The 27,681-nt window shown below is 40.7% G+C and overlaps 1 protein-coding gene across 3 annotated transcripts in view; it reads right to left on the bottom strand.

Annotated features, from left to right (window-relative positions):
- Nucleotides 1–4,182: 4,182 nt before the first annotated feature.
- The window catches only part of atp10d (ATPase phospholipid transporting 10D), a 47,466-nt gene continuing 23,967 nt past the window's right edge, over nt 4,183–27,681 (bottom strand). For all 3 annotated transcript variants that reach the window (XM_076748614.1, XM_076748613.1, XM_076748612.1), the window contains exons 7-23: nt 25,328–25,459; nt 24,954–25,066; nt 23,419–23,671; nt 21,811–22,025; nt 20,906–21,097; nt 19,470–20,145; nt 17,565–17,671; nt 16,351–16,477; nt 16,059–16,243; nt 12,699–12,999; nt 12,343–12,419; nt 9,546–9,671; nt 8,996–9,196; nt 7,144–7,224; nt 6,864–6,968; nt 6,452–6,639; nt 4,183–5,665 (exon numbers count right to left, since the gene is read on the bottom strand). In XM_076748614.1, the coding sequence (XP_076604729.1) occupies nt 5,470–5,665; nt 6,452–6,639; nt 6,864–6,968; nt 7,144–7,224; nt 8,996–9,196; nt 9,546–9,671; nt 12,343–12,419; nt 12,699–12,999; nt 16,059–16,243; nt 16,351–16,477; nt 17,565–17,671; nt 19,470–20,145; nt 20,906–21,097; nt 21,811–22,025; nt 23,419–23,671; nt 24,954–25,066; nt 25,328–25,459 (3,275 nt within the window). In that variant the 3' untranslated portion in view covers nt 4,183–5,469. The remainder of the gene's footprint in view (nt 5,666–6,451; nt 6,640–6,863; nt 6,969–7,143; nt 7,225–8,995; nt 9,197–9,545; nt 9,672–12,342; nt 12,420–12,698; nt 13,000–16,058; nt 16,244–16,350; nt 16,478–17,564; nt 17,672–19,469; nt 20,146–20,905; nt 21,098–21,810; nt 22,026–23,418; nt 23,672–24,953; nt 25,067–25,327; nt 25,460–27,681) is intronic.

Here is a 27,681-nt window from a genome sequence, read left to right as displayed (position 1 = left end):
TCTGATGATCGAGCAGCCAGACAGACAGAAGTGAAAGCGTCAGTGAGACACGCCTTGAGGAAATACGCTTTGCTGAGGTTATTAGCGTGTGTTCAATGTATTTTCCCTTTGCATCTGTGAATATGACATGTCTGAATTTCCAGGCCACTTAACATTCGAGAGGTCACCTGGCTAGAAAAAGCCCTGAAGACGGAGAGGTGACTCATTCCACTGCATAAGGAATGTTTTGTATATAAAAACCAAAAACCACTTGTTATTTCTGGAATCTTCATCAGTGGATGCTCACCATGACAAGTGAGGAATTTCCACTGATGAAGACTGTGAGCTGCAGCTGAAAGCTCTGGAATCTTTGTTTGCCTGTGATTGTTTGGTGTTGGCTTCACCAAACAATTCAAGAGACTCTGAATCCACCTCTGAGAACTGAACTGTGAGTTTCCACTGCTCACTTGATGCTTTGCAGCCACTAATATTCTGAGAGACTCTAATCAAGCTGAACTCTGAACTGTGTGGCTGTATCTGCTACATCTACAGTTGTGTTCAAAATAATAGCAGTGTGTTTAAAAAAGTGAGTAAAGCTCAGAATCCTCATAATAGCTTTTATTTCCATTGCATTGGGAACACTGCACATTCTATTCCAAATCAAAACACGAAGAAAGATTGATCAAATTTGTTATTACTTTACAGAAAGTGAAGAAAAAGGAATAATAGGCTGTTCAAAATAAATAAATAAATAAATAATATAGCAGTGTCTGCATTTTTCTTTACAAAATCAAACATTTACTGTATAAGCTGAAAATGCTTGAAGATTTAGCTTTCCTGTGAATCACTGAACTAATATTTAGTTGTATAAACACTGTGTTGCATGGAGTCGACCAGCTTCTGGCACCTGTGAACAGAATGAAGGACCTCACTTGGGTTTGTTGGTTTTCTGTTACTCTAATACTAGCAGATTATTTGCCATGTAGAAATATAGTGTCTACCAAAAACAGTGACTGATCTGGTTAGTGATGTTGGACTGCTATTATTTTGAACAAAACCGCTTATCTGTCTCTGCCCAGTCTATGATAAAGGTCAGTAAAGGCAATCTCTGTGTACTGGTGGTACTGCAAATAGGTCCTAATCCAACCCGTTACACTCCCCATGTGAAAAATACTGGAGTCAGCCTATAGACTCTGTTTAATCTTAGTGTCTGCCTACTCTTTACTTATACATCAGTAGTGTCTCCAAAAATACTCAAAATCATTATTACAGGTAATAAACACCTTGACCTTCTCCTGTTAGGGTTCAGGTGCTGAGGGACATCTTGTGGGACACACGGCCGGTGTAAAAAAGTTCATATGTTTGGAACTATTTGGGATTCCAAATACCAAACCTGATTCCAACCGTCATGGCTCAACCTGTTCGCCCTCACTTTAGACACAAGTCAATCAGTACAGTGAGTTTAGTATGGATCAGATTTTCAGAGCAATAATGTAAGATATAAAACAGCAAATGAATGAACAGTCAGTTCCAGCAGTGATATTGTGATGGCATTGAGGCTCAATCCCCTCGGAAGAAGCTAATTCCTTGTGTATGCACATAGATGATTATTTTGATACAGAGGTGTGATGTGTGGTGAAACTGAGTGGTGTATTCAGGTTAGTTACTGTGCATCAGTTCCAACAGCTACATACAGAGATGCTCCCAATCAGCCAGGAAAGGAGATTGTAAACCATTTTGGGCCCACTGATTGCATGTCATGAATCTTTCCAATAATAGCCAATAATTCATATCAAAAGATAAACAAAACAATAACATGAATTAGCACCCAGATTGGCCAGAGTCAGCTGGGACTGTGCATGCTGCCATATAGAAACTCTCAAGCTCGATGTTTACCCTCAACTCTGACGTTCTTTGTCAGTTTGTGAAGAAACGTGTTTTCCGTGAATGTGTTTTTAAAGGCTGACCATCACTTCACCAATCTAACAAGATGACTTCATTACAGATCTCAAGTCATTTCAGCACACTGTACATGGGACAGACTACACAAATCTGAACAACTATCTGTTTATTGCAATGTCTGAAATGGTACAAACAATCAAACATATACATTGAATAAAACAACTGAATTCTTACACAATATAAAAAAAATCCATTAGTGACTGCTGGTGATTGCACTAGTCTTTAAGGCTTTGGAGAAAGGTTGACATCAAAGTTAAAGCTGAAAGAAGATCTTCATGTCATGTTACACACGGCTCAGTACCACACAGATATGCATAGAGACAGCAAGGTCACTTCACTTAAAACTACTGACTGCTGGACTAGTGTGCTCAGGTTTTCAGTCCCATAATGCACTCACTGCAAGACACACCTGTCACAACCAGTGTTCCTCTGCTGGGCTGCACCACCAAGAACTAAATGAAATGAGTGCAGGAATCATATGGAATTTGTTGACCCAACTTTTTTTTTCTTGATTTAGTTTTAATTTGGTTAATGACTCTAAGATGAAGATTTCTGTGAACATGGTATTTATTTCAAAATGAATCACTATGGCATTGAATGCAAGGCCACAAAAAAGCTCCCATCACACACGGCTGAATTGTTCATAATAAAAAGAATTATTCTGATCATTATATACGATGGGGCGATCCTATGGGCCTCTAGGGTGCCCTTCGGGTGAAAAGCACAATGCAATGCTATATAGGCTGTCCTTGATGCTAGAAAATTAGTTGACCTCTATGTGCTCCAAATGATTTAATAGTTCTATGTGAAAATTCTATGATAAAACAGTTTTAATCTTAACCAGGGTTTGGAATATTTTCACCATAAATGCATCATGATATTTTGCAGGACGGTCATCCTCCGCTGCACAGTGCCCTTTTTACGTTTTTGTAAATGTATTTTTTTTATGCCATTCCAGGCATCATTCAGTTTCCACTCATTTTTTGCAATATTTTGTAGAAAAACTGTATCTAAATTGCATTACCATATAAAAGTAATTAAAATAATCCAGTTTGATCCTCACTGTGATGGACTGCACAACTCAGAGTTTGCTAATTGATTTACATTTACAGAAATTAGTGGAAACCAATGGTTGCATAGAACATTAGTAAAAATACCTCCAACAATGTAAAACTATACACTATGCAAGACAGTCTGCAAACATCTTAACATGATTTGAAGCTAATGTAAAACATGCACAGTCCTTTAGTACGAAAACACTTGGTGTTTGGTGCACCCGATCTAATGTAACATAGATGAGGATTTCAACTTTGTTTGGTTCAATCATGGGTTAAAATAATAATATGAAAACAGTGAGCTGGAAAATATTCCAAACTGGAAAAAAATCATCTTTGAATTTTATCTATGTTGATCCTTGTTGGTGCAGCTCAGCCTAAGAATTATGACTCGTGCAAATGAATCAATCTAACCTGAGAAACTGCCCAGTTTTAGTGTCTTTGATCCTTTGTAGTATTGTCATGTCCTTCATGTATAGAGAAAAATTTCAGCCTTTGTTGTATGTTGATTAGAGCAAAACTAGAACATTTGATTAATCCTCCATTTACCCCAACCGACCTCATCTGCCGTGGTGTCACACAGCAGAGAGCCGCTGAGCAGGTAAACCAAAGCAGGTTACTCGTTGTAACTTCTGTCTGATCTCTACATACCATCCACAGCACACAGGGCTGTAAACACATTCCAACAGTTGTAAGTATGCCAGTTCATTTGTTAATTATAAAGCAGAGTGTGCTAAAGATGAAAGACATCAGTGAGAAATGCTCTGCACTGAGTGAAAAAAAAAAAAACATCTAGCATATTGTAGTTAACAGGAACTAATGAGCCATGATCCAGACATGTTGACCACACACAGCAGTGGACTGGTGCTGCTCTGGCTCCCTTTAAATAATAATCTAATTGTTGCCTCCTGATCCAACCTGCCTCCTTCATATAGAGGTTGAAGGCCTTGTTTGTGTTGGAAGAACAGCACCCTCTTCCTGTTTCTTGTCATCAAGAAATCTCTGGATACATCAATACTGCAGCTTTCTTTCAAGCAACATGTTTGATATTAATGTAGCAGATAGTGACCCCTGTCTCAATTCAAGCATCAATCACCTCCATGACAACTGAGCTACTCCTTCCACTGAGGAATCTTAATTTTCTGCTCAGTTTTTTTTTTTTTTTAACATCTTTTTGTTTTTGTTTCTCCAGCACTTAGACTGTATATTTGATTCATGCGGCTCTCTTTAGCTATATACTACATGTCCTGCACCAAAAAGCAAAGAGCTCAAGTGATCAAAGCTGGCAAACATAGTTATATATTATCTACAGTAGCAGCTAAAGGGCCAACTGTTTCCTTCAAGAGTTGGTGGAGACCAGCCCAGAGCAAAAAAAGAGAGTGAATATTGGTTTTCATCAGGTGGACACAAACACTCCGATGGGATGCTAATGTTGCACTGCGTCTCTTTGTTGTGCAAGGAGCTGTCTGTTAACGTGTCAGGTTTGGTTTTTTTTCTGGACTCTTGTGGTCAAAAAACATTTGTTACAGCTTTAATCTTCACTCCTGATTTATTGGTTTATAAAATCAGATTTTTGTTTCAGTTGTTCATGACCAATATAATAACACAATTGTGACACTCATGTCCATCTGAAAGTAAACCAGTGAAACTGTGATTTGGACTAATTTCGGGAGGCTATGAATTAAAAAAAAATGATGAGATTGAGCAGGCGAAAGAGAGACAAGATATTAAGGTGGACCTTTAGTGAAGTCTGCCACTTCACTGTCCTTCCAATGAACACCTCTAAGTTCAAACACAATGTGATCATGAATCTCAAGATGGAATGATGAAACAAAAAAACAAAAAACTGTCACGTAAAGACACAGAACCTGTTTTGGTTTTGGTTGGTGAGCACCTTCACCTACAGTGCAAAGGTAGCCTTGATGGTGTGCATCAATCCAGCAGATTCCCCACCTCATCCAGCCTGGCAGCTCACCGGTTAACTGTAGCACGGATTGAATGCCAGTACAGGCTGGTCTCACTCCTTTATGACATATGTCAGAAGATCAATAAGTTGATGATTTCTTGATGTTCAAATGATACACATTGTACAGCTGCTTTAAAAACAGTATTTTCTGTAAATATTTTACATGATGATCATGTTTCACAGCTTATCTTCCCATAAACAGATATTTCAGACACTCAACCTTCCAATTCAGTCAGTAAATAGATCTTGTCCAATTAAAACATTACTTTCTTTATCACAACTTAATCTCTCCAAGAAATCCTTGGCTATTCACATGTAGTAAAAAAAAACAGTTTTCAGTGGAGTCCATAAATAGCTGTTGAGTGGAACATCCATAGGTAGTCTTGGTCTTACAGTCTTGTCTGAATTTTCAGGTCTTTTCCTCGCCAGGTCCTACGCTGGTAAGACTGTCATGACTGGTATTACTGTGTTTGTGTGTGTGTGTGTGTGTGTGTGTGTGGAGGGGGGTCACGACACCAATGAGGTTGTGCTGGGCTCCAGGCCAGGGTTGTCTGCACATACTGGCAGCCTGTTGACTGTGGAATGACTCACGTTCCAGCGCTGCATTCTCCTGCGGTACTTTTCAGAATCCACCATGTCCATCTGAGCTGAGTTCAGAGCAGCAGAGGGCTGGAAGGTGTTGTGCAGAGCTCGAAACAACATTCTGCAGAGGACAACACACAAGACAGTGTATCAGTCCACATTGTTGGTAGTTCCACATTGCTCAGCAATTAACTCAGGGAGGGTGGCACATTCAACACCCAACAGAAATACAACTCCATTCCTTTTACTGTATCATTTCACTCGACTAACAACTCCCACTGTAGAGCTGTGTCCCTTTTCAGGCTTGGCCTCCTTGGAAGAATGAAAGAACTTGACAAGTTCAATTACTAAAGCCCGACTGATAGATCACCCAAGCCAATCAAACCATCAGATTTTAGTTTATGCTTAGCTTTGGCTAATATTGGTAAGAATCCGACATTAATCCAATGTAGTACACACTCTGCTTTAAAGGAATTAGAAGGCGTATTTTGCTGTGCGTTCATTTATTCGTTTGTCTAATTATTTCCCCGACTTTTTTGCCTCTACAGTATCCTAGTGATCCTCGCAGCTGCCTGTATTTCCTGTGTTCAGGCTGGATGACTTTACCAGCTGATGAGGACCACTCACATTCAGAATGAACAGGTGACCAGCACACATTGGAGTTTGGAATACTGAAAGCTGCAAAGGATACACTAGCTGTGTCATCTGTTTTTGCAAAAAGAAGGCAGCTGAGCTCAGCAGCTTTACATGGATGTTTTGGAAAGAAACAGCTTTGTGACATATTCTGTATGCGAACTTCGACTTAGGCTCCAATGAAATGAGACCCAGCTTGTGTATATTTACATTTATGCTCATGGTTTTACATGTGTGTGAATTTAACAGTGCATTTGGGGGTGGGTGTGTGTACCTGGGTAACAGAGCCGTCACAGTAGTGAGAGCACACACAATGTAGAAGATAGGCTGGGACATCTGGAGTGTTTCCACCCCCAAAGGGTTGGTGGGAGGGCTACAGGTCACACAGAACAAACTGAAGAGCACTACAAAGCCAAAGTAGGAAGCGCCACTGAGCACCAACACCAGCATATGAATCCATGTCTGCAGAACAACACAGAGGATTAGAGACACAACTGGAGACACACAGCATTAATGTCAGTTCTTGTCTGGACTCCGATCACATTCTTGTACAATACACGCTCCAGCATAACATACATAACATCCAGGCCACACGATTAATTATTCAAATGTAAAAACAATGGAGACTAAAACCAGCCCGAAAAGAAGTGATTTGTAACAGCTTTTAGTGTAGTAGCGTGTCTGACCAGAGTGTGACTCTCCATAACTTGGTGCAGCAGGATGATAAGAAGAGCTGAGGTGTTGATTGGTGAGCCAAAGGACAGTTCCCCAATGTCTGATCCTCTGAATGCCTGTGACAAACATGACAACAAGGATGGACCAGGACTGTATGAGCAGTGCCTATTACAGTGTCTATTATTATAATTACCTGGTCACCACACAGTGACATGAAGTGAACCAGTGGAATAAATAAAGCAATGAAGGAACTATTGTATACAATAGAATGATTTGACACAGTGTACTTACAAAGTAAGGCACGAAGAAGCAGACGAGACTTTGGTAAAAAGCGTCCGAGATTGTGATAAAGACCATGTGGGGAACATAGACCTGAAGAGAAACAGGCTTCATCTGTTAGTCCTTCTAAACAGCAGCCAGACTTTAGTACCCCTGACTTCATGCATGCTTTCCTGCCTTAGTCAAACGGATGAGGTTGTGTTTCAATGTTTCATTCCTTGGCCACATGTGAATGTAAAATAAAAGGCACTTGAGCTGTCAAAAATCCCAATATAATCATGTGTAATGATTGATTTTGTTGACTGTTTTGCAACCATGGAAATGTTCAGGATCTTAGAGAAAGTATTATCTATTTTTTGGTTTGATCAGTGGACCATGACATCAGCATGCTGTAATCAATATTGTGCCAAATTACTGTACTTGGCCCTTGGTAGCCACTTGCCTGATGAAGACATGTTTTATTTCAGTCAATAATGAGGTTAAATAATACAGTTAGCACTTCTTTATATATTACCATACCGTATTATCTGTCCAGACATATCAAACAAGCAGCATGAATTCAGCATTTTAAATTATATTATGAAAACATGTTATTCTTATTCTTTCCCTGTTGATATGCAAATAAATGCATGAAATTTAGTCCGGTTAAATCGTGTATGGAGGAAACTGGCAGTTTACTAAGAATTAGATTAGATAATAGCATTTTTATTATACATTCATTAGTGATTATTGTTCATTATTAAACTAGTTGTTTCTGAGAAGCCAGTCATATAAACTGAACCTTGTGAGACCTGATGATGTCATTAGTATTAATATCATTCTCAGAGTAGAGCTTTGGTGCCCTGTGGTCCCATTTCAAAAGCTTTCCCATTCCATAATTAGAAACACCGCATTGCAGTTGTATGCCTCCACCAAACCAGTCAAGCTGAATTTCATGTCTGTCCAGACTCATGTAATATGCAGTTAAGACTTTGAAGGAATTTAGGAAAAGGTATAAAGTGTATTTTTTGTAAAATGGAAGTTATAACTATATTGACATGTATGATTCCAGTGAATAATGTCCAGGTAGAAACATGCTGTCTTCACTTAGAGACTCTTTTTCCAGAGGAGCACAGAGGACTGATAGAGAGCTTCATCACATGGTGCAACAACAATCACCTGAAGCTCAATATCAGCTGAACCAATGGGCTTGTGCTGGAATACAATGCTTCAAATATGGATGCTGCTGCAAAGATGCTACAAACTCTACAACATGGATGCTTCACACACAACTACAACCCGACAGCACAGAAGATCTAAACAATCAGCACAGTTTCAAAGTGGGCTCCCAAGATTAGAGTCACCATTTAGTGTCTGACCAAATGTGAAATATGGTCACAATCACCCCCTCTGTTCCTGAGTTATGGTGTAAATAATGGACAGAAAAGTGTTTTTGCAGAACATTATGATGTTACAGTGAAGCTGACCTTTGACCTTTTGGATATAAAATGTCATCACTTCATTGTTTTTTCAGACTTTTGTCTGAAGTTTTGTCATAATTAGCCGATGAATTAAGATATGGCCTATGACCTTTGACCATTCTTGAGTTCAAGTGAATGTTTGTGTCAAATTTGAAGAAATCCCTTCTCACTGTTTCTGAGTTGTCACGTTCACAAGAACAGGACGGATGGATGGACAACCTGAAAACATAATTCCTCCGGCCACGACTGTCACCAGTGCAGGGGCATAACAACACAACTTCAGTGATTGTTATTGTTGAAGTATTGTTGGATTTGACCAAACATGTAATAAACACATCAAACTACTGAGCAACTGCAGCTTCAATTGCAAGATTATGTGTGGTGTTACGCGCATGCGCTGTCACCTTGGAGGTCCGTGAAGCATGGTAGAGCTCAGGCAGCTCCATCAGAGTTTCTGCAGGCGTCTCTTGGTCGAGGATGCCGTAGATGAGAGGAGGAACAGAGGTGAAGAGCAAGTTGAAGAGGATGAGCACCCAGGAGTTGGTCATAACACTCCCAGAGAAACCACAGAAGAACTGATACCAGAACAGCAGATTCACATACATCTGAAGACACAAACAGACAGCAGTGAGGATTCTCCTAATCTTTATTATTTTTGTTTGTTTGATCTTAACTGCATTTTGCTTGTGTCAGCTAGGGGCTGCAGAGTAGATAGCAGCTAAATCAGGTACAAAGCTTTGCTTGAGATGAAGTTTATAAGAAACTTTCTGTTGACCTTTCACCCACTAGGGGAAAGGCCTTAAAGCCTCTCAACACTGCAATAATTGCAACATGTCACACTGTGTGGGATGGATCTAACAAAAAATCTCTGTCAGACTTCAGAAAATCAGTTTTAAAACATGTCAGATTAAGGGAAAACAGAGAGACTAAGCAGATATGGTAAAGAGCTCTCACCACATTCTTGTAGATGAAGTAGAGGATCATGTTTGCAAGGCGAGAGTAACACCAGTGGCCGTGAACCAGCATCAGCTTTCTGAGGTGTTTAAACCTGGAGATGGCAAAGTCACTGGACATCACAGCCTGGGAAACAATTAACAGTGACAAAAATATCACCACAAGGGAAAATGTTTGGAAATTGTCTGCTTCACACACGCATAAGAGGGGCTAATTAATTAAAACCCTACCTTTGTTAGTTCCAACTGGCAAGTGAAACTAGAATGATAACTGCTACTATAATATCACATAGGTGCTACTATTACTACTACTACTACTACTACTACTAATAATAATAATAATAATATGTTAGTAATGGAGTCTATAGCTGCAGCATCATTTGGTCACATCAGTCAACTCTTTTCCTGCTGCCACTCTCTGTTTCATCTGCTCACCTGCTCAGCCTGCAACCTCAACCAGCCTTCCACGCCCACTTGTTCAATCACTGGTCACATCACCTAGTCAGTGCAAGACCTAAGTCCCTCTTCCACTCCCATACCTTGCTAAATTGTTCTTAGCCCTCATGTAAGACTCTCCAGCGATCACTTTCAGACAGATTCCCCATTACCGACCCAGCCTGCCTTTGACCTTGTCTGCTCTCCTATTCCCCAGTAAAGACCCCTGTTCTGTGACCCTGACAATGATTTTCACCTTGCTTGCCTTGATAACTGATGCATTGATAATTCTGCTTTGGGCTCAAGAACAAGATATTCAGATGATATAAATTCATCCAGGTCAATGTCATTACACACAAGCTGTTTAGAAAAACAGTTAATTTGTCTGACTGATGAAAGTGTAATTTGGAGGAGAAGCCTCTATCAGTGTTGCCACACCAATAGTGCTGTTCAGCAAGGTCTCAACTAAAAACATTACATGTAAATTCTTTTCACTTAATGATCTGATCATTAACCAAGAAGGATTTGTCAGCCAATGACCTGACATTAAAGAGAGCTAATTTCAGCTGTAGGGATTCTGTCATAGGAGAGGAGACTGACTGTGGGTGAGCACTAACAAATTTAAGATTACTCAGACAGGTATGGGATGGTCTGTGATTGCTACAATGTTTTTGACCATGCCGTCGGCTGTTAAAGATCATCACCAGTATGTTCAAAGAAGCAGCATGGCGGCATTCTGATAGACACCTGAGTGATGATGTCTGTGGTTATTGTTGTTCAATCGTTCACCAAAAGACTGAGCTTCAAGGTAGCAGCTTTAACTAACTTCTTGTATGGTGATTGTGGTGGATGAATACCTGGAGTACTGTGAGGCAGAGGTTGGGTGAAGGTGGAGACATACATGCTATCCACCTGTGTGTGCTGTCCTTCATGCTTATCTGTGCATTCTTGTTTTGCTGTGGCATGCTAAGTGCATGATGCAGGTTGGTGCCGAGCAGTCTGCAATCAGTGATGTTGTCACTAAACTTTATCGCATGCGTGAGGTATGCCACTATCAGCCATGTACTCACGGTGCTGAAAGATCATATTTCCAAAAAGTCGGAATGGGCCGTGATTTGAATACATGTTGTGACTGAGAGTTGATCAGTTTCTCCAGCAACAGGCAAAGGTCTTTTTTCAGGACCTCAGAACCAGTTTTCCTTTACAGAATATCAAAACTACCAACATGATCAATAATATTGCGGCCACTTGGATCTATGGAGAGGATGACTGGTAACAGCTTTGTTCACTCTCTGACAAATGTGTCAGCCATAGTTAGATTTTCAGTCTTTGCCATTCTTACATGCCTGGCTATAGAGTCCCCAGTCAGAATGGTATTTGTCTTATGAGATGTGGGATTACCAGTACTGTTTCTGGCTTGTCAGATGGAGAAGTAGCAATATTTCTCCTGGCCTTGGGCCCTGCAGCGGTCTTGGGGCTATTTCTTGGGTTTCAGCCAGCCTTAATGTTATTGGTGTAATTAGTTTCCCTGGCCTCAACGTAGTTAGTATTATCACATCAGGTGATGGAGTGAGCATTGGTGCCTTCTAATTTCTTGCTGTATTTGCTTTTGCAGCAGACAACATCAGACCAGGTCCTGGCTGGAGTGGATGCATCATTAGGGAACACTGGTTAAGGAACTTGAACGGCAGATTCACAGTAGGACACATCCAGGGCAGCATGTCAGTCAAATTCATGCCAGGATGCTCTCCAAATGATGTAATCCTGTGTATAAAAGTCTGTCTGTTTTCAGCAATCATCAGTCTTCTTTTCAATTTGTGCAATTCTCTCCGTCAGTAGCTCACACCCTGCAACTTACAGATTGTACCATGTTAACTCTGTCCTAATCCCAGGTTTTCAGTTGCATACACAGCAGAAAGGCTGTGTGGAGGTCATGCTTGTGCAGTACTGAAGAAGTAATAAAAGTGCTAAAAACACGTATGTAAGTATCCAGTGTCCACTGTCCAAAAGTTTAGGCAGAAAAAACAAGGATATCAGCGAAAGAATGTAAACAGAGAGCCATCGCAAAAAGCATCTGCTCTGTAGAAGAGCAGGAAGAGACATGCCCCAACGTACAAATAGATATCAATATGACCACAAACTGTCTCCTCCTCAACTTTCAGTTACATCTTACTCGCTCAGTTTTAGAGATAAGAGAAGTGTAGAGTGTTTACAGGAACAAGTTACTGTATTTTTTGGTGTACAATTTGCATCCTATCAAATACTCCTTGCTCTGTGGCAGCTAAATAAGTACGAACAAATGTGACCTTCATGTTATTTATAAAGACCTATGTCATTTTGGGAGGTGTTCTGTGGTCACTCACCTGCATGCCCTCCTGACCAGATATCCCAATGCCCACATCAGCCGTTTGAATCATGCTCACATCATTGGCTCCATCACCTTAATGAACAGAAACAACTTACAATCGTCCTTCATGTTTAAGTATGAACAAAGCATATCACATATACTATCATATAAGATTGTTTCTATATGTCCCCCCTATAGGAAGTATGTTATGCCAGTTTTTTGTTTTGTCCAACAGTTGTTAACCGGTCTAACAATAACTGCTGCCCCAGGAGAAAACATGTCTGGAGAAAACATGTTTGGAGAAATATACAGGATAAAAAGATATTTAAATTCTTTCTTATTATTCATTAACAAGAAAGGCTGAGTCCTTACCAACAGCCAGGGTCATGACACCAAGCTTGTCGCGGATCAGCTGGACAACGTGGCTCTTCTGCAGTGGAGTGGATCTGCAGCAGATGACTGCCTTGCATCGACAGCTCAGCTCCAGGAAGTCTCCCTTCAGCTCCTCCTGCAGGGCCCAGTCCAGCGTGCAGCCATCTATGACCAGGATGAAGCCAGCCACATTGTCTGAAGAGGATTCCCCATGATTCTCTGCTGCAGTCTGTTCAGTCAAACCGGCATCACCACGCTGCACTTCCGATTTAAGCTCCTCAAGTAAAGCTGCACACGCATCCTGATGGAAAAGAAATCCATAAGTACTGCTGTGTACAGCTACTATACATTTGCTTCACTGCATTTTGTTTGTTTGTGTGATCTTATCCACCAAGCAGCTGAGCCTGAAGGTAGTGGAAGCTGTTTGTAAGATGGTTGAGTTTGGAAAATGATATCTCAATAACTCGGGCAATTTGCAATGAAATTTGGTATAGACATACAGCATGTAGCCATGAGAGAGTTCTTATGTTTTTCTAGACCCCCTTATCTTTCTTTTAGCACCATGATTTGATGAATTACTCCTTGCCTTGAAGTTCAGTCGAGATATCTCATGAACTAAGGGCCCAATTTCCATGAAATTAGATGCAAATATTTGTTCTCTTTGGAGGACAAACCCCAATTGTTTGGTTACCATGACCTTCCCTCTAACCGCAACATCATGCCTAAATATCAATGCTGCACCAACAGGATGTTTCATATTCTAATGGCATCCTAATGCAGAAGTACAGAAGTTGCATTTGTAGCTTTATTTACAAGCAAGATCACCATACACACATTTTTAAGCCTACTACTCCTTTAAGAATCATTTTGGACCAGTGTTGAATCGGCAGACAGGCTGACACAGACATCATTCTGCTCTACAAAAGTTAACTTGCATCTATTGTAAACCTACACTACAATGCAACATGACGTTTTATGGCTAAAATAGTTGAAAGTAGTCTAAACTCATTTTGACAGCTACGGTATCAGTCACTAAGACCACCAACCTACAACCCCTTTTCCAAAAAAGTTGGGACACTGTAAAATAAAAAAAAAACAAAACAGAATGTGATGATTTGCACAACACTGAAAACCCATATTTAATTGAACGTAGTAAAAACACAACATATCAAATGTTGAAACTGAGAAATTAGTTTGTCTTTGAAAATGATATCCTCATTTAGAATTTGATGCCAGCAACCTGCTTCAAAAAAGTTGGACAGGCTAATGTTTACCACTAATGCTAATAATAATAATAATAATAATAATAATAATAATAATAATAATAATAATAATAATAAATTATTCTTATATAGCGCTTTTTCAGAGTACTCAAAGGCGCATCACATAAATACATAAAAATAATAAAATATTATGATGGAAAGTGTTGAACAGGTGAGTTTTAAGCAACCACTGCATCACCTCTTCTTTTAACAACACTCTGCAAGTGTTTGGGAACTGAGGAGACCGATTGCTGTATTTTTTAAAGTGGAATGTTCTCCCATTCTTGCTTGACGTTCGATTTCAGCTGCTCAACAGTTCGGGATCTCCTTTGTCATGTTTTAGGATTCATGATGCGCCAAACATTTTCAGTGGGTGACAAGTTGGGACTGCAGGCAGGCCTGTTTAGTATCCAAACTCTTTTTCTATGCAGCCACATTGTTGGAATAAGATCAGAATGTGGTTTGGTATTGTCTTGCTGAAATAAGCAAGGCCTTTCCTGAAAAAGACGTTGTCTACTATACTAACCTGCATATATTTTTCAGCATTAATGGTGCCTTTACAAATGTGCTGGTTACCCATGCCATGTCCACTAATGCACCCCCTTCACAGATGTTGGTTTTAGAACTGTGGCTTTCGCCCAGAGGACCTGGTGTCCATGATTTCCAAAAAGAATTTCAAATTTTGACTCGTCAGTCCACATGACAGTTTCCCCTCTTCACCTCAGTCTATCTTAAATTAGCTCAGGACCAGAGAAGGCAGTGGCATTTCCGGATTTGGTTTATATAAGTTTTTCTCTTTGAAGAAGAAGAAATCCTTTATTTATCACACTACACAGAACATGCACACACACCCCATGCTTGGTGAAATTCTTCTTCCGCTTTTAACCCATCCTGGTAAGTCCTTCCTCCGCAGCAGACCAGGAGCTGCCATTCGACGGGCGCCCGGGGACCTAGTTTCGTTTTCGTGACCATTGGTCAGGTGGTGATCTTCATGCATGTTTTTTAGAGGGGGTTTCATTTTTTTTTATGGTGAACATGGGGAGAACATGCAAACTCCACTCAGAAAGGCCCCTTTCCTCGAGATAAGGGGCAGCAGGCACCGAAGGCATGGTGGAGGACACGCCCACAGCGCTCCAGGTGGGAATCAAACCCGGGACCTTTTAGCTGTGAGGTGACAGTGTTGCCACTGTCCCACCATTTCATGGTAGAGTTTCAACTTGTATTGGATGCAGCAATGAACTGTGTTCACAGACAATGGTTTTTGGAAGCGCTCCTGAGCCCACGCAGTGATGTCCACTACAGAATCGTTTGTCTGGTCCTAGTCTGTGTCTAGTCTGTGTCACTTCCTGTTTTATTTTGTAAGGGTTTTCAGTTCCTGTTTTGTGTTGTCTTGTTAGGTGTCTTGACTCCCCGTGTCTGTTTTGCAGTGCTGTCTGAGGGCCCTAAGATCACAGCCATCTAAGGCTGGCTTTTAGCCTTGACCATTGTGTCAGGGGTTTCCTCAAATTCTCTCAATCTTTTAATGACATTATATACTGTAGACAATGAAATCTCCAATTTCACAATTTCACAATTTGCAATTTCACATTGACAAACATTATTCTTACATCGTTGCACTATTTGTCAGTGCAGTCTCTCACAGTGGTGAACCCCTCCCCATCTTTGCTTCAGAAAGACTCAGCCTCTCTGGGATGCTCTTTTTATACCCCACCATGTTTCCAGTTAACCTAATTCATTGTGAAATGTCAGGTGTTTTGTTTCAGCATTTCAAATAAGGATATCATTTTCAAAAAACAATAAAAATTCTGTTTCAACATTTGATATGTTTTATCTTTGTGCTATTTTCAATTAAGTATGGGGTTTCCATGTTTTGCAAATCATCACATTCTGTTTCTATTTAAGCTTTACACAGTGTCCCAACTTCTTTCAAAACAGGTGGCACATAGCTAAAACCAGCCATGTGTACAAGTTACAATTAAGGGTTTAGCCCCTGCAGAATGGGGGCAGAACATGACAATGAACAAAATTATCAACAGCAAGGGATCTCAATAAACAATCAAAAAACGGAATGCACCAGTGCTGCTATCCATCAGCTCACCTTGCTGCCACAGCTTGCTGTCAACAGCTGATCATTTGGACGGAGAATTTTGCAGGCGCAGGCGATGTTGATGGCTGTCTCCTTTTTGTCTCCAGTGAGGACCCACACTTTGATCCCAGCCCTCTGAAGAGCTTCAATGGTCTCTGGAGCCTCCTCCTGCAGTCTGTCCACAATCCCTGTGGTACCTGAACACACACAGGTCAGAGACAAAGCACTTTAAGTCGCACTTCTCTCAGCCATGATGTACAGTATGAGTGGTCCATGTGTCAGCTGCAGTGAGCAGCTCTCCTACCCAGCAGGGTGAGGTTGGTCTCTAGTCTCTGAGCTGAGTCCAGCAGCAGCTCCTCTCTGTTCTCAATGGAGCTCTCTGCCAGAAGCTGTTTCTTCAGCCACACCTCGTACTCCTCCTCTTCCAGAACCTGCTCCACACACATGACATACAGTAATATCTTCTTATTACAGGGGTGGATTCACTCCCGAGCAAACACTAGTGCATCTTTGGGAAGAGTTGAACTCATTCTAAAATCAGTGAATGGAACAGATTATGGGCACTGCTCACATACTGCAGCGGCATGAGTACATTTCATGACTGAGACAGGAGGAAATGGACAGGAAACAACTACAAGGGCATTTTAAGTTTGAAAATCAACTGTGCTGTTACAGCCACTAATTAGCTGGCAACACTTACCAGGAAGATCCCTGTAGGTGTCTGCTTGTACAGTTTCCTACAGCACAAGCCATCACTTCACACTTCAGACAATCAGTCACAAATGGAACTAAATGTACAGACAGTCCTAGTGTCTCTCCTACCAGCTGGCCCACAGGAAATTTAACGTGAAAGTTGGTCTGTCTTAATTACCATCACATTGTGCCAGCAATGATAAGCTCTGACCATGGCACCACCCCAAAGCTGCCTCACCCTCAAGAAAGAAAAAAAAAAACCTCCCTTGCACCTCTTCCTGAAAACTAAAGACAGTGTTTTGCATTTAGTAGTGGCAGGTTTGATTTTAATTCAATCTAATTAAAATCAAATCACAAATCATTTTTCCTTTGTCATGACCCAGTAATTTCATAGATGAAAACGAAATAGATAACAATGCGTGTTGTGTTTCACTTTGTATTTTTTTGTTTGATTTTTGATTTTTTCAACTTGAAATCAGTGACACCTTGTCTGAGATTAGTTGTATACTGTGGGACAAAAATGTGTTGTGGTATGAGCAGCACAGTCATTCAGTGTAGTCTGCACTAGGCTTAAGATACTTAAGCTTGCTAACTTTCAGGGGTGCTCAGGTCTTCTTTTAATTCAACCCCATCAGCTCATCTGTAATTCAAACTCTTGACAAGTGTTCCAATCTCAAAAGGCAGGTTTGGAGGTAGATATGACTGGGTGGAGTTGCTTTAATGAGCTTTTTGTTTGGAGCTACACATCTTTATGATGGTAAATAATCTGCGATGAAAATGTGTCTTTTTGATAATAATGTGTGTTTCACTTTCCTGAGGCATTACCTTTCTAGCAATGCAGAGTGTGCGGAGTCCATCTCTGGCATAACTGTCCAAATGTTTTTGGGTTTGTTCTCTGATGTGACTGTAGATCTCCTGAACCTGCTCTGCACCTGAACATAAAAGGGGGACACACACAATGACAGTGATACAGACAAACATTGCTTTTAGTATTAGAGGTGGGGGAGTCAAGTCACATGACCTGATGCGAGTCACACTCAAATTGCAAATTAGCATTTTGTTAATGTAAAAGACAATCGGCGGAATCGGGAGTCCAGGCATTCTAGTGAATCTATGGAGTAATCTGCCAAATTACAGAGTCAGGAGGACAGGGGGGGAAAGGGGCACTGAAAAATGGGACGTTCAGGAAACGAGTGTTGGCAAGTAGCTATATCTACAAACACTGTATGAAAAGTAGGGAAAGTAGAGGAACACACTTTGTTCACAGTGGATCCTGCAGGATGATTTGGTCTAGAAAACAAAAAAATATATCAAATCAGAGAGCCAGCCTAGAAATAGAAGAGAAGGAAAGAGATCTTAGCTATTTTGTGTGGAGTTTTTCTTATTTATTATGTCAAATGCGCTTTCACACATATTTACTGATAGGACAGCAAAGATAATTCATCTTCTGACACCACAGCAGCCAAATGAAGCTATGAACTAATGGTGCTATGTGATATATGAGAGCTAGGACAAATACCAATGCATGCTGATAATTAGATTTTCAAACTGTAGTAGCGGTTCTAGTGTCACACTGGTCAGCCTGATTAATCTAACTGAACCCGTTTTATTCATATTAAAAGTTGTATCTTTGATGAACATTTCAATTTGTCATTGATGTGCAATTGAAGAGCAACGGGAAGTGAAAGTCGACACACATGAAAGGTTTTTGATTTTGGAGCAGTATGTGTGTGTGCCTTCATTAACTATAGCCACACAAACTGTGTGCTTTGGGCTCTGTAAAAAAGCCAGACTCTTTGTCCAGCATGCACAGAAAACCTTTAACCATATTTTTTCACGAATGAATGGCTCTGAGGCTTTCTCTTATTCGGTGTGATCTGTTGACTTGACATCGACAGATCTTGTGTGTCTATACTTTCAGTGTCCTCTTGCTGCTCTGTGGCAGTTAGAAATTTTTGACTGCGTAACAAATTGGACATGTGGCGTCAGAGCACATGAAACATGTCAACTGCGTCTTACAGTCAGTGCAAGATAGTTGGCAGCCCTGTAGTAACTAAAAGCTGTCAGACAACGGAGTGAAAAGAACAATACTGGCCTCTGAGATGAAGTGGAGTAGCAGTATGAAGTTGCATAAAATAGAAATAATCACGTGAAGTACAGGTACTTTGAATTTAGACTTCCGTACAGGGCTTGAGTAAATGTATTTAATTACATTCCACGACTAGTAATACAGTTTGTTTTGCATGTTTTTGATAGGAGAAGTAACTAGCAGTAGTAAGTGGCCATGTTGATTCTCACTCAGATCTGACTCTCCATTGTTGTTAACTTTGAAGCTTGTTATTGATTGTCACAAAATATCAAATGTCAGTAGGATGTAGGTGTAAGCAGGCTGCAACAGTTCCTGTTAATGTTGAAAATAAAAGTCAGCCTTTCATGACCACTGTCTTTTCGTGATTTCAGTGTGGAAACTGGGGTAGTTCATCATAATTTCATATGACTAGACTCTCATTTGACCTGAGCAATGATTTGACTTCACTTATTGCTTGGACTTGACTTGACTTGCTTGGCTGTCACCGCGGTAACTTGGGACTTGCTTGAGACTTGAAGTTTGAGAATTGAGACTTGCTTGTGACTTAAACATACGTGACTTACTCCAACCTCAGTTTAATATATTAACATTAGATCAGTCAGGACACAAAATTCTTTGTCCATATTCTTTCTGTTAATTACCTTTAGGTGTCTCAGTGAGGTCCATCATGACAGAGTCGGCTCCCTTGGTATAAACCACCACCTGTCCTGAGAGTGGATGGCGGACCACCACTGACATTCTCTTCCTGTTGGAGTCAAAGGGCAGGATGTGGAGCAGCTGGACAGCCAGAGAGCCAATTCCTGGCAAATCCACCAGCAGGCTCTCTGCACAACGTCTCCTCAGGGTGCAGGAGTATGCCTGGGCTGCATGAACCAGAGCCGCCTCGTCTGGACTCTCTGCCTCATACAGCAGTTCCTCATCAGAGTCCACTTCTCTGCCCAGGTCCTCCACATCCTGCTGGTCCCCATCAGGGTTATTCATTGATTCCTGGATATCATCCTCTGTCTCCCTGTCCTCCATCTGTCCAGCATCTCCTCCTTCCAGTCTAGAAGATAAGTCCAGTTTCCGCCTCGGGCTAGTGCTCTCCAGGTCGCTTTCTCGGCCTGGTTCTGGTTCTGAAGTGTCTGCTGTGCTGTCCGGGGGTGTGGAGAGGGTGAAAGAGCCGGTCTTTCCTACGGAAAACAGCCTGCTGGCAAGGGTGCGAGGGCTGCCTCTGATCTGAGGAGGGGAGAAGGCTGAGAAAGGAGAGAAGCTGAAGCGCTGGAACATCAGCTTGATTTCCTCCAGGGACTTGAGAGGTGTTCGTGCTTTGGGGAGCTGTGGGGAGGAGAACAAAAAAGAGAACACAGAATCGGTTTTTGTAAGAGAACTCTTGAACAGAAGAGCTCACGAGTGAACGTTTTCTATTAAAATGTTGCACTTGTTTTAAGTGAATTTCTGGAATTTCAATGGCATTTGTGTTATATTTTCTAAATACAGAGCTATTCAGCTATCAAACAGTAATTTTATTTGGCAGTACTAACTTTCGACTCCTGTACATGGACTTTACACTAAGTGTGGAGCTGCATTGTGTGGGAAACTAGAAATATTGCATCACATTCTTTGTTGTTCCATCTGTCTGCATTTATGCACATTTTCAGTGTGAAAACTATGAGTGGAAATGGAAGAAAGTTGGAATATGTTAACATGTTTTGGGGCTGAGATGAAGTCAGCATATCAAAAAAAGGGTTAGGGTTAGATTAATACAGATTCATGCCTACACCTTGATGTTGATGCATTACTTCCTCCTTCTTTTCTTCTACATTCTTGACATGTTACTACTAACTGTTACAGGCTTCCACCAGACAGACTAACAAATGCAGAATAAGGTTGTCCTGTAGGTGTAACCTCAAGCATTCCCAGTCTAGTCCCACAGAGGGCCCTTGATGCATGTCGGTCCCTCTCTATCACCATAAAGAATGAGAAAACAATCAAACATCTCTACAGTAAGTCAATTCAAACAATGTAGACAAATGAACAAGCTGCACAAGGACAAATAAAATCTTCATAACATACTGTGCAGACATCATCTACTCACCACAACTCGAGGCTGGCTGGGTAAGGAGACCACCACGCTGTTACAGATGGCCAGAGCAAAGAAGAAGTCAGTGATGTAGGTCAGCTCCAGGCTGGATGGAGTCCCAGAGGAGCTGCCACTCAGAGGCAGCACAGGAGAGGAAAGCCAATTCAACTTCCTCACCAGCTCAGGGTCAGGTACCACGTCCTTCGTCTGAACAGAGAGACACAGGAGCAGCATGAGATTATCTCTCATGGCTGGAGCACATTGTTGATTTCTAGAAAATTTCAAGTACCCATTACATCTCGGGGGAAAAGCAGAGTTCATGCGTTCATATGCATTTAAACTGGGGGACGGGGAGAAATCAGATTTTCTTCCAGCAACTTGAAGTGTTTAATGTGGTACTCCGGTGGTTTAGTACTGCACTTCCATATACAGTATATGCCAATATATCCAGACTTTTTTTCTCAAGTGTGGGTCAAGTTCCAGAAACACTGGGTCCTGTATTTCCCACATGCAATCAATAAAATCTATTTGTTAGACCCTGTCTGCCTCTCAAAAAGCCACATCTTTCAATCTCAACACTTCCCACATGTAACACAGGATTAGATAACCCTGATGACATCATCAATAACTGTTTTTGGCTGAGTACTTATCATCACTAGTCCATACACATAAAGATGAAGCATATTCAGTTTAGTGTAAACTTTGTCTTATTTGTCCTTTTATGAGACTTTCACCTGTTTATTCCATATTCAAGATAAGCATAGATGCATTCCTAGTACTAATTTTCAACAAAAAAAAAAATACATTCTAGAAATTCATCTGTATGAGTTGCATCTGATTCTAAATTGTGCATGTGAATCAAATAGGCTAGTACACAAATAATGTGTGCAGCTGAGGGTGTGTGTGCATGTGAGTCTGACCACGCGGCTGCAGAAGGCACTGGTTCTGGGCTGGTTGTGATTGGACAGTTGGTCCTCCTCTTCTGACTCAGCAGTGAGTGTGTGCAGGGAAACCGAGCTGCGGTTGCAGCTGAGGGAGCGACAGCTAAGAGATTTACGACTGCAGCCAGACTTCAGGGTCAGGGAGCGACCAGTGGCCTCGTTCTTCTCGGCCTCATACACCTCCAGCCTCCGACCTGACACATACAGACCATTTACGTCACTTAAGCACAAAACTGCATGTGCCACTTTGTTTGTTTCAGTAATTAACTATAATCATACAATTTCACATTCAATGTCATTGTCATGCACACAGTAAGTAGAAGTAAGTAAAAAAAAAAAAAAAAAAACACAATTCTCATTTTCAGGTGAGTATACACTCATGAAAACGTAATTATGAATATCATATTCCATTTCTGCTGGTAAATCCTACAAACTGGACCTCTAATGCTACAGCTGTAATGTTTGGTCCAACATTACATTAACTGTGTTGGTACACGTGGCAATATCTCTCCTTTTATTGCTTCAGTACTAGAGATTTTGACAAAAGAAACTATATCAGCTGATCGAACTGCTGCAAAGACAATGCATTCTACTGGTTGGTCACGTATCATCATCTCTGGATGTCATATACCTGAAAATTTCTTAATTTTTAATGACATCTCTGAATGTACCATTAATGCTCGGTGGTCCGACCTACTGTGATATAACTGTGAAATCTCCATTCTATAAAATAGGTCATTCACCTTAATAAGGTTCAATGTAGGTCCCTCTTTTCACTTTTTGTATCTGATTATTATTAATTATTTGCTTGTTCTTCTCAAGTCTGTTTTTTTATGTAGTTAATTTTGCAGTAAAACAGTTCATAAACAGTTAATCACAAAAAGAACAACTATAAAAATAAGACCCAAAATTGTAATGAACCAGAATTATTCTTTAAAATCATATGATTTCAAAGGTACTGGTGCACGGATGCCAGAGAACAAGACCTAAGGCCTGCATTAGGAATGTTCAGACAACTTTTTTGGCCCCAGTCCGAATCCTTTGATATCGGGTGTCTGCCAGTCCGATATATAAGTATGAAGGCTATCTGGTACACTGAAATAACAGCTGAAGCCTACTTAATTGGGCCCATCCTATTTTTCACAAGTTTCGTGATCCAAATATTGAATGTCCTGATTAAAAACTATAACGCTGATGAGCTGAACTTATCAAGATGATATAAAGAGGAGCGTTTCAAACTGTGAGATGAGTTGAAAGGGTTGTGGAGGGAGAAGCGTGAGGCAAAGGTATTGTGTGAGTTGAAAGAGACAGGTGTGTGCAGGTGTTCTAAAAATAACAAGAAGTTAGTAACAGTAGTATAACCCGCCAACAGGGTCAACCTGCCAACATCTCTAGCCGACACAAATTGAAATGATCATATCCCAATGCAGCCATTCTTCCTGCTTGTCCACCATACTGCCTGTGAGAACACATTCATTTTTTTTAATTAAAAACTCTGATTGTTCCTGCTAGATCTCTGCTCTATTTAGGTAATTCCTCAAAACTGTGAAAATATGATGAACTTCAAAGCATATCAGTAGTTCTTACCATTTTCCTCATGAGGATATTCAACCCCATAGATACTGCAGCGGCGGAACACCATTTTGTTCTCTGTCAGAGTTCCTGTCTTATCAGAGAAGAGGTACTGGATCTGACCCAGGTCCTCAGTGATGTTGAGGGCCCGGCACTGGATTCTAGAGTCCAGCTGCTCATTATACAGGGCTAAGTCATTGTGGATGAAGTAGATCTGGCCCAGTTTCACAATCTCAATGGACACATACAGAGAAATGGGGATCAGCACCTGTTGGACAGAAATTGAGGAAACCTGCTTTATGCATTTATTGACATGACAAGTACTTCTAAAACTGTAAGCTGACCAACTTAAACTGTAGCAGCATGCTTTAGAAAACAAAAAAAATATGTAACCTAGACGTGAAAAATACTGAACCAAGTAAAGGTCTAGAAATGTCAATGTCCTTAATGTCCTCAATACCAAATCACCAACACTGTGCTCACAGGGAAGCTGTGCCACAACTGATTAAGATTGAAAAACACAGCCCTCATTCATTTCAATGAGACCACTGTGGTGGTAGCAGTGGGGATGCCAATGCTTTGCCTCATCATCTGGGAACACACTGTGTCGGCCAGTGAAACACATGCAAGCACACCCACATCTACACAAAACCTTGCAAAAACAGTGACAAAAAAATAGATACAGTTTGTAACAAAACATACATATGACAGTAAGACATAACATACATATGACAGTAAGACATAACATATATACATATATACATATATACATATATACATATACACACACACACACACACACACACACACCAAAAAAAAAAACAAACTTAATAACAATAACGGCAACTTGGGTTTTGGGCTTTCTTGCTTTCTTATCTTTATCTGCCAGGTGTCACTGCTTTGGCCCAGCCTCTGAGGAGGGAGCAGCTTCATTGTAGGTCATTCTCAACTTCTCACACTGCCTTGGCCCCAGACCCTCTGGGAGTGAGCCAGTCCATTGCAAGTAATTTATTTCTCTTCCCTTTCTAGCTGTTCTGTCATTTGAGTGGATACAGTCTTCACCCATTCCACCTCATGTCAGTCTGGTTTAACAGAACCCCTTCAAAAAATGTCATTAATGAAGACATATTGAAGGAAAAGCAGAAAGAGAAAGGGATTTGTGTGCTGTATATGTGAATATGATTGGAGTAAAATCACATTTATGTTGGAGAAAGCAGGCAGTTGATCAGTGAATGTAAATGATAACTGGACAGTCAACACAACTAAAAAAACGTTGACGTTGTAAGGCCATTGTTGTATGTTTCACTGATAAATTGGATTACTCTTCTGTAATGAGCTGTCATATTTGCAACTTTTACAATTCAGATTCAAATCTAAATTCTATCTATATAATCCATTAAAAATAGCATTACATGTTTATTCCTTTTCATCTTTGGTTATCCTGATAAAGAAAAGCTTTAACAGATCTATACTGTACTTGTAGCTAATAAGACTAATAACTGTGCAAAAGTGTAATTTCTAGCCTGTGACTGAAATGGTTAACACTCTACCTGTAGCACAATGATCATAGTCCAGAAGACATAGAATCCAGCCAGGGCAGGAGACGTCTCACTATCAACCTCATATATAGGGTCTTTGAGGTTCTTCAGCCAGAGCCCGTGACCTGAAAAACACCAAGGCACCAGAGCAGCTCATCACTGTGAACAGCTACCGAGGTCCAATCCCTCACTTACATATTTTTTTTATTGTCCTTTTCTTGACTAGACACAGTGGTTTCCACAGAAATACTGGTTCTCCACTGGTCTGCATGAGGCTTCTCCATTGGTCTGTATGTCAGCGACATATATACTGCAATAATACTGCTGCTGTTCATAGCTGTGTTGTGAAGTGCCAGCAGTGCGAGTCAGTCAGTGTTGGTACACACCTATTGCAGCAGTCAGACACATGACGATGAGCAGGAGCACACACCACAGGACATCTGTGTTCAGACGCTTTTCCAGCTGGCTGCGCTTATACCTCGGCCCACTGTTGTTCATCATGGCTTTAGTCTCATGACCTGAGTCATACAGCAAGAAAAGAACAGACCACAGCCATATAGCATAGACCATCATACTGTAAGAAGAACATCAACAAAACTGAAACATTTGCAAGAGTTTACATAACGTGAGCATCATAAAGCTTCGCTTTAGATTAAGTTTGGTCTCTTTCATAGTTTTATCCTTGGGTCAAAATATTCCATGATTTACAGATCCACCTTAAACTAACTTCAAATTCTGTTTTATTGTTTCTCAAAATGTTTTAAGGATACTTTCACACCTAATGTGTCTGGTTAAACCAGACAACTCTGGTTCTGGTATCAAACAAATTTACCCTTCAAATCCATGGTGGTTCAGTTTATTTAGGAGTGAAAGCTGGCAATCAAATTCTGGCATGGACAACCAGACCAAGTAATTCCAGTTTCAGGATACTGAGGAAATAATGGCCATAAAGATCTCAATCACATAAGCGGCTGAATGCTCAATTGTGGAATTTAGTCATAGAGGGGAGGTGTATGTGGGGTTGATTCAAAATAACTACCATGTGTATTCATGCTAATGGAGGAAAATGTCACCCAGTGCAACAGTGAGGCTCATTGTTGTGGCTTTAATAGTTTTTGGGAGAAAACTGAGCTCTACGGCACAGAGGAATAAGATACACCGGGCTTTGGATACATACACAATGCTTGTTAGTAGGACACGTCCATTGATGGTTTGGGTCTGCCCACTTTGTGGACAAGAGGAAAAATTTAGTATAATGCAAGATTTCCTGAATCTTTAATATACTACACTTATGATCTGTTATTTGTGACTGGTTGAATTAGGAAGTAAGCTGATAACAAACTTGGTGATACATATGCAGGACCAACAATGGCTTAGTGAACGACAAAGGGGGCCACACTAAATTGAACTCCTTCGGGAAACACATCCCTGCAGTGAAGTATCTGCTCACTTTCTGGGGGTACTACTATTCCATGCAAGCTGCTAATTAGCCGACTGTTAAAACACAAATCTCTAGAGGATTCTGGGGAGGATAAGGAAATCAACTTCCTTTAGGAACATCTCAGACAGAAAGGGTCAGAGAGGACTGGAATGTCCAAACTGATCAGACTGCAGCTACCAGGGGGAAGAGACCACAGAGCTGCATTTGGAGAACTGACAAAAAGTCAAAGAAAAGATCAACAAAAAATGTCACAAAAATGTGAAGAAAATCTGCAGACAAAGGTCTAGCTGAGCCAGAGGAACAATGAATTAAAGCAACATGGAGTGCAAAAAACATAACATGACTCTCTGGAAAACCGCCTAAGGAAGGAGAACAGAGAAAATACCAGAGAGGAGCAAATGAAAGATGATTTCACAAACAACCAGTAACTGCCCTCGAAAAGGAATGGAGGAAATGATTCTGCAGGTTTTTAAAAAGGAAGAACGAGGCTGTAGTTAAACTGGTTTCTTCTCCCTCCCTCCCTTACCTGTCTGCCCCTCACCTCCTTCATCTCCCTCCCTGCCCTGCCCTCCTCTGTCCAAACTCTGAACCCAGTGTCGGTGAATGGAGTTGGTTCAGGTGTCATTATGTAACCTCCAGCTAGTGTGAAACTTCAGTCATGTGATAACAAATCCACCCCACCTGACATCTGTTACCAGCACTTAGCCATGGTCTGCTGGGTGCTCCATTTTGATTGGTTGGATAAGGTGTCCATTGAGTCCTGTGTACTTCCACTGAAAGTGTCTGTTCACTGTTCTAAATTAATGCATAGCTTGTATCTAAAATGAGTAACCATAGCAACAGGAACACAGTTAAAGCCTTGTTTACAATTTAGTGCAACATCTAATTACATCAATGAGCGACTTCAACATTTCTTTTAACCTATTTGGAATATATGACAACTTGGATGACTTGGAAACAGCTGCTTCTCATCTAGAGCTCAGGAGGCTCACCTACTTTTAGCGCGAGCCGCGTGCGTTTCCACTTTCTGGTCCGCACCCATATTATTTTGAACTGTGATTGGTTCCTCAAGTTAGATAAGTAAAAGAGCCTAATTAATGTTGGAATTTGATAATAAATAGATGTTCAACCAATAAAAAAGTGTAACCTTCATTAATTTTACATTTAAAATAGATTTACAGTATTATTTGATTGAAGAATTAGAGTAATTATCAAACTTTAATAACAGGGATACAGTGGCTATGAATACAGTGGGTAGGCCTACATCTCAAATAGGTCAGTGGAATACACAATTTCAAT

The sequence above is a fragment of the Chaetodon auriga genome, chromosome 14 (genome assembly GCF_051107435.1).
Source record: "Chaetodon auriga isolate fChaAug3 chromosome 14, fChaAug3.hap1, whole genome shotgun sequence".
NCBI lineage: Eukaryota > Metazoa > Chordata > Actinopteri > Chaetodontiformes > Chaetodontidae > Chaetodon > Chaetodon auriga.
Note: the sequence above shows the minus strand (reverse complement) of the source record. Positions and strands in the feature narration are given on the sequence as shown.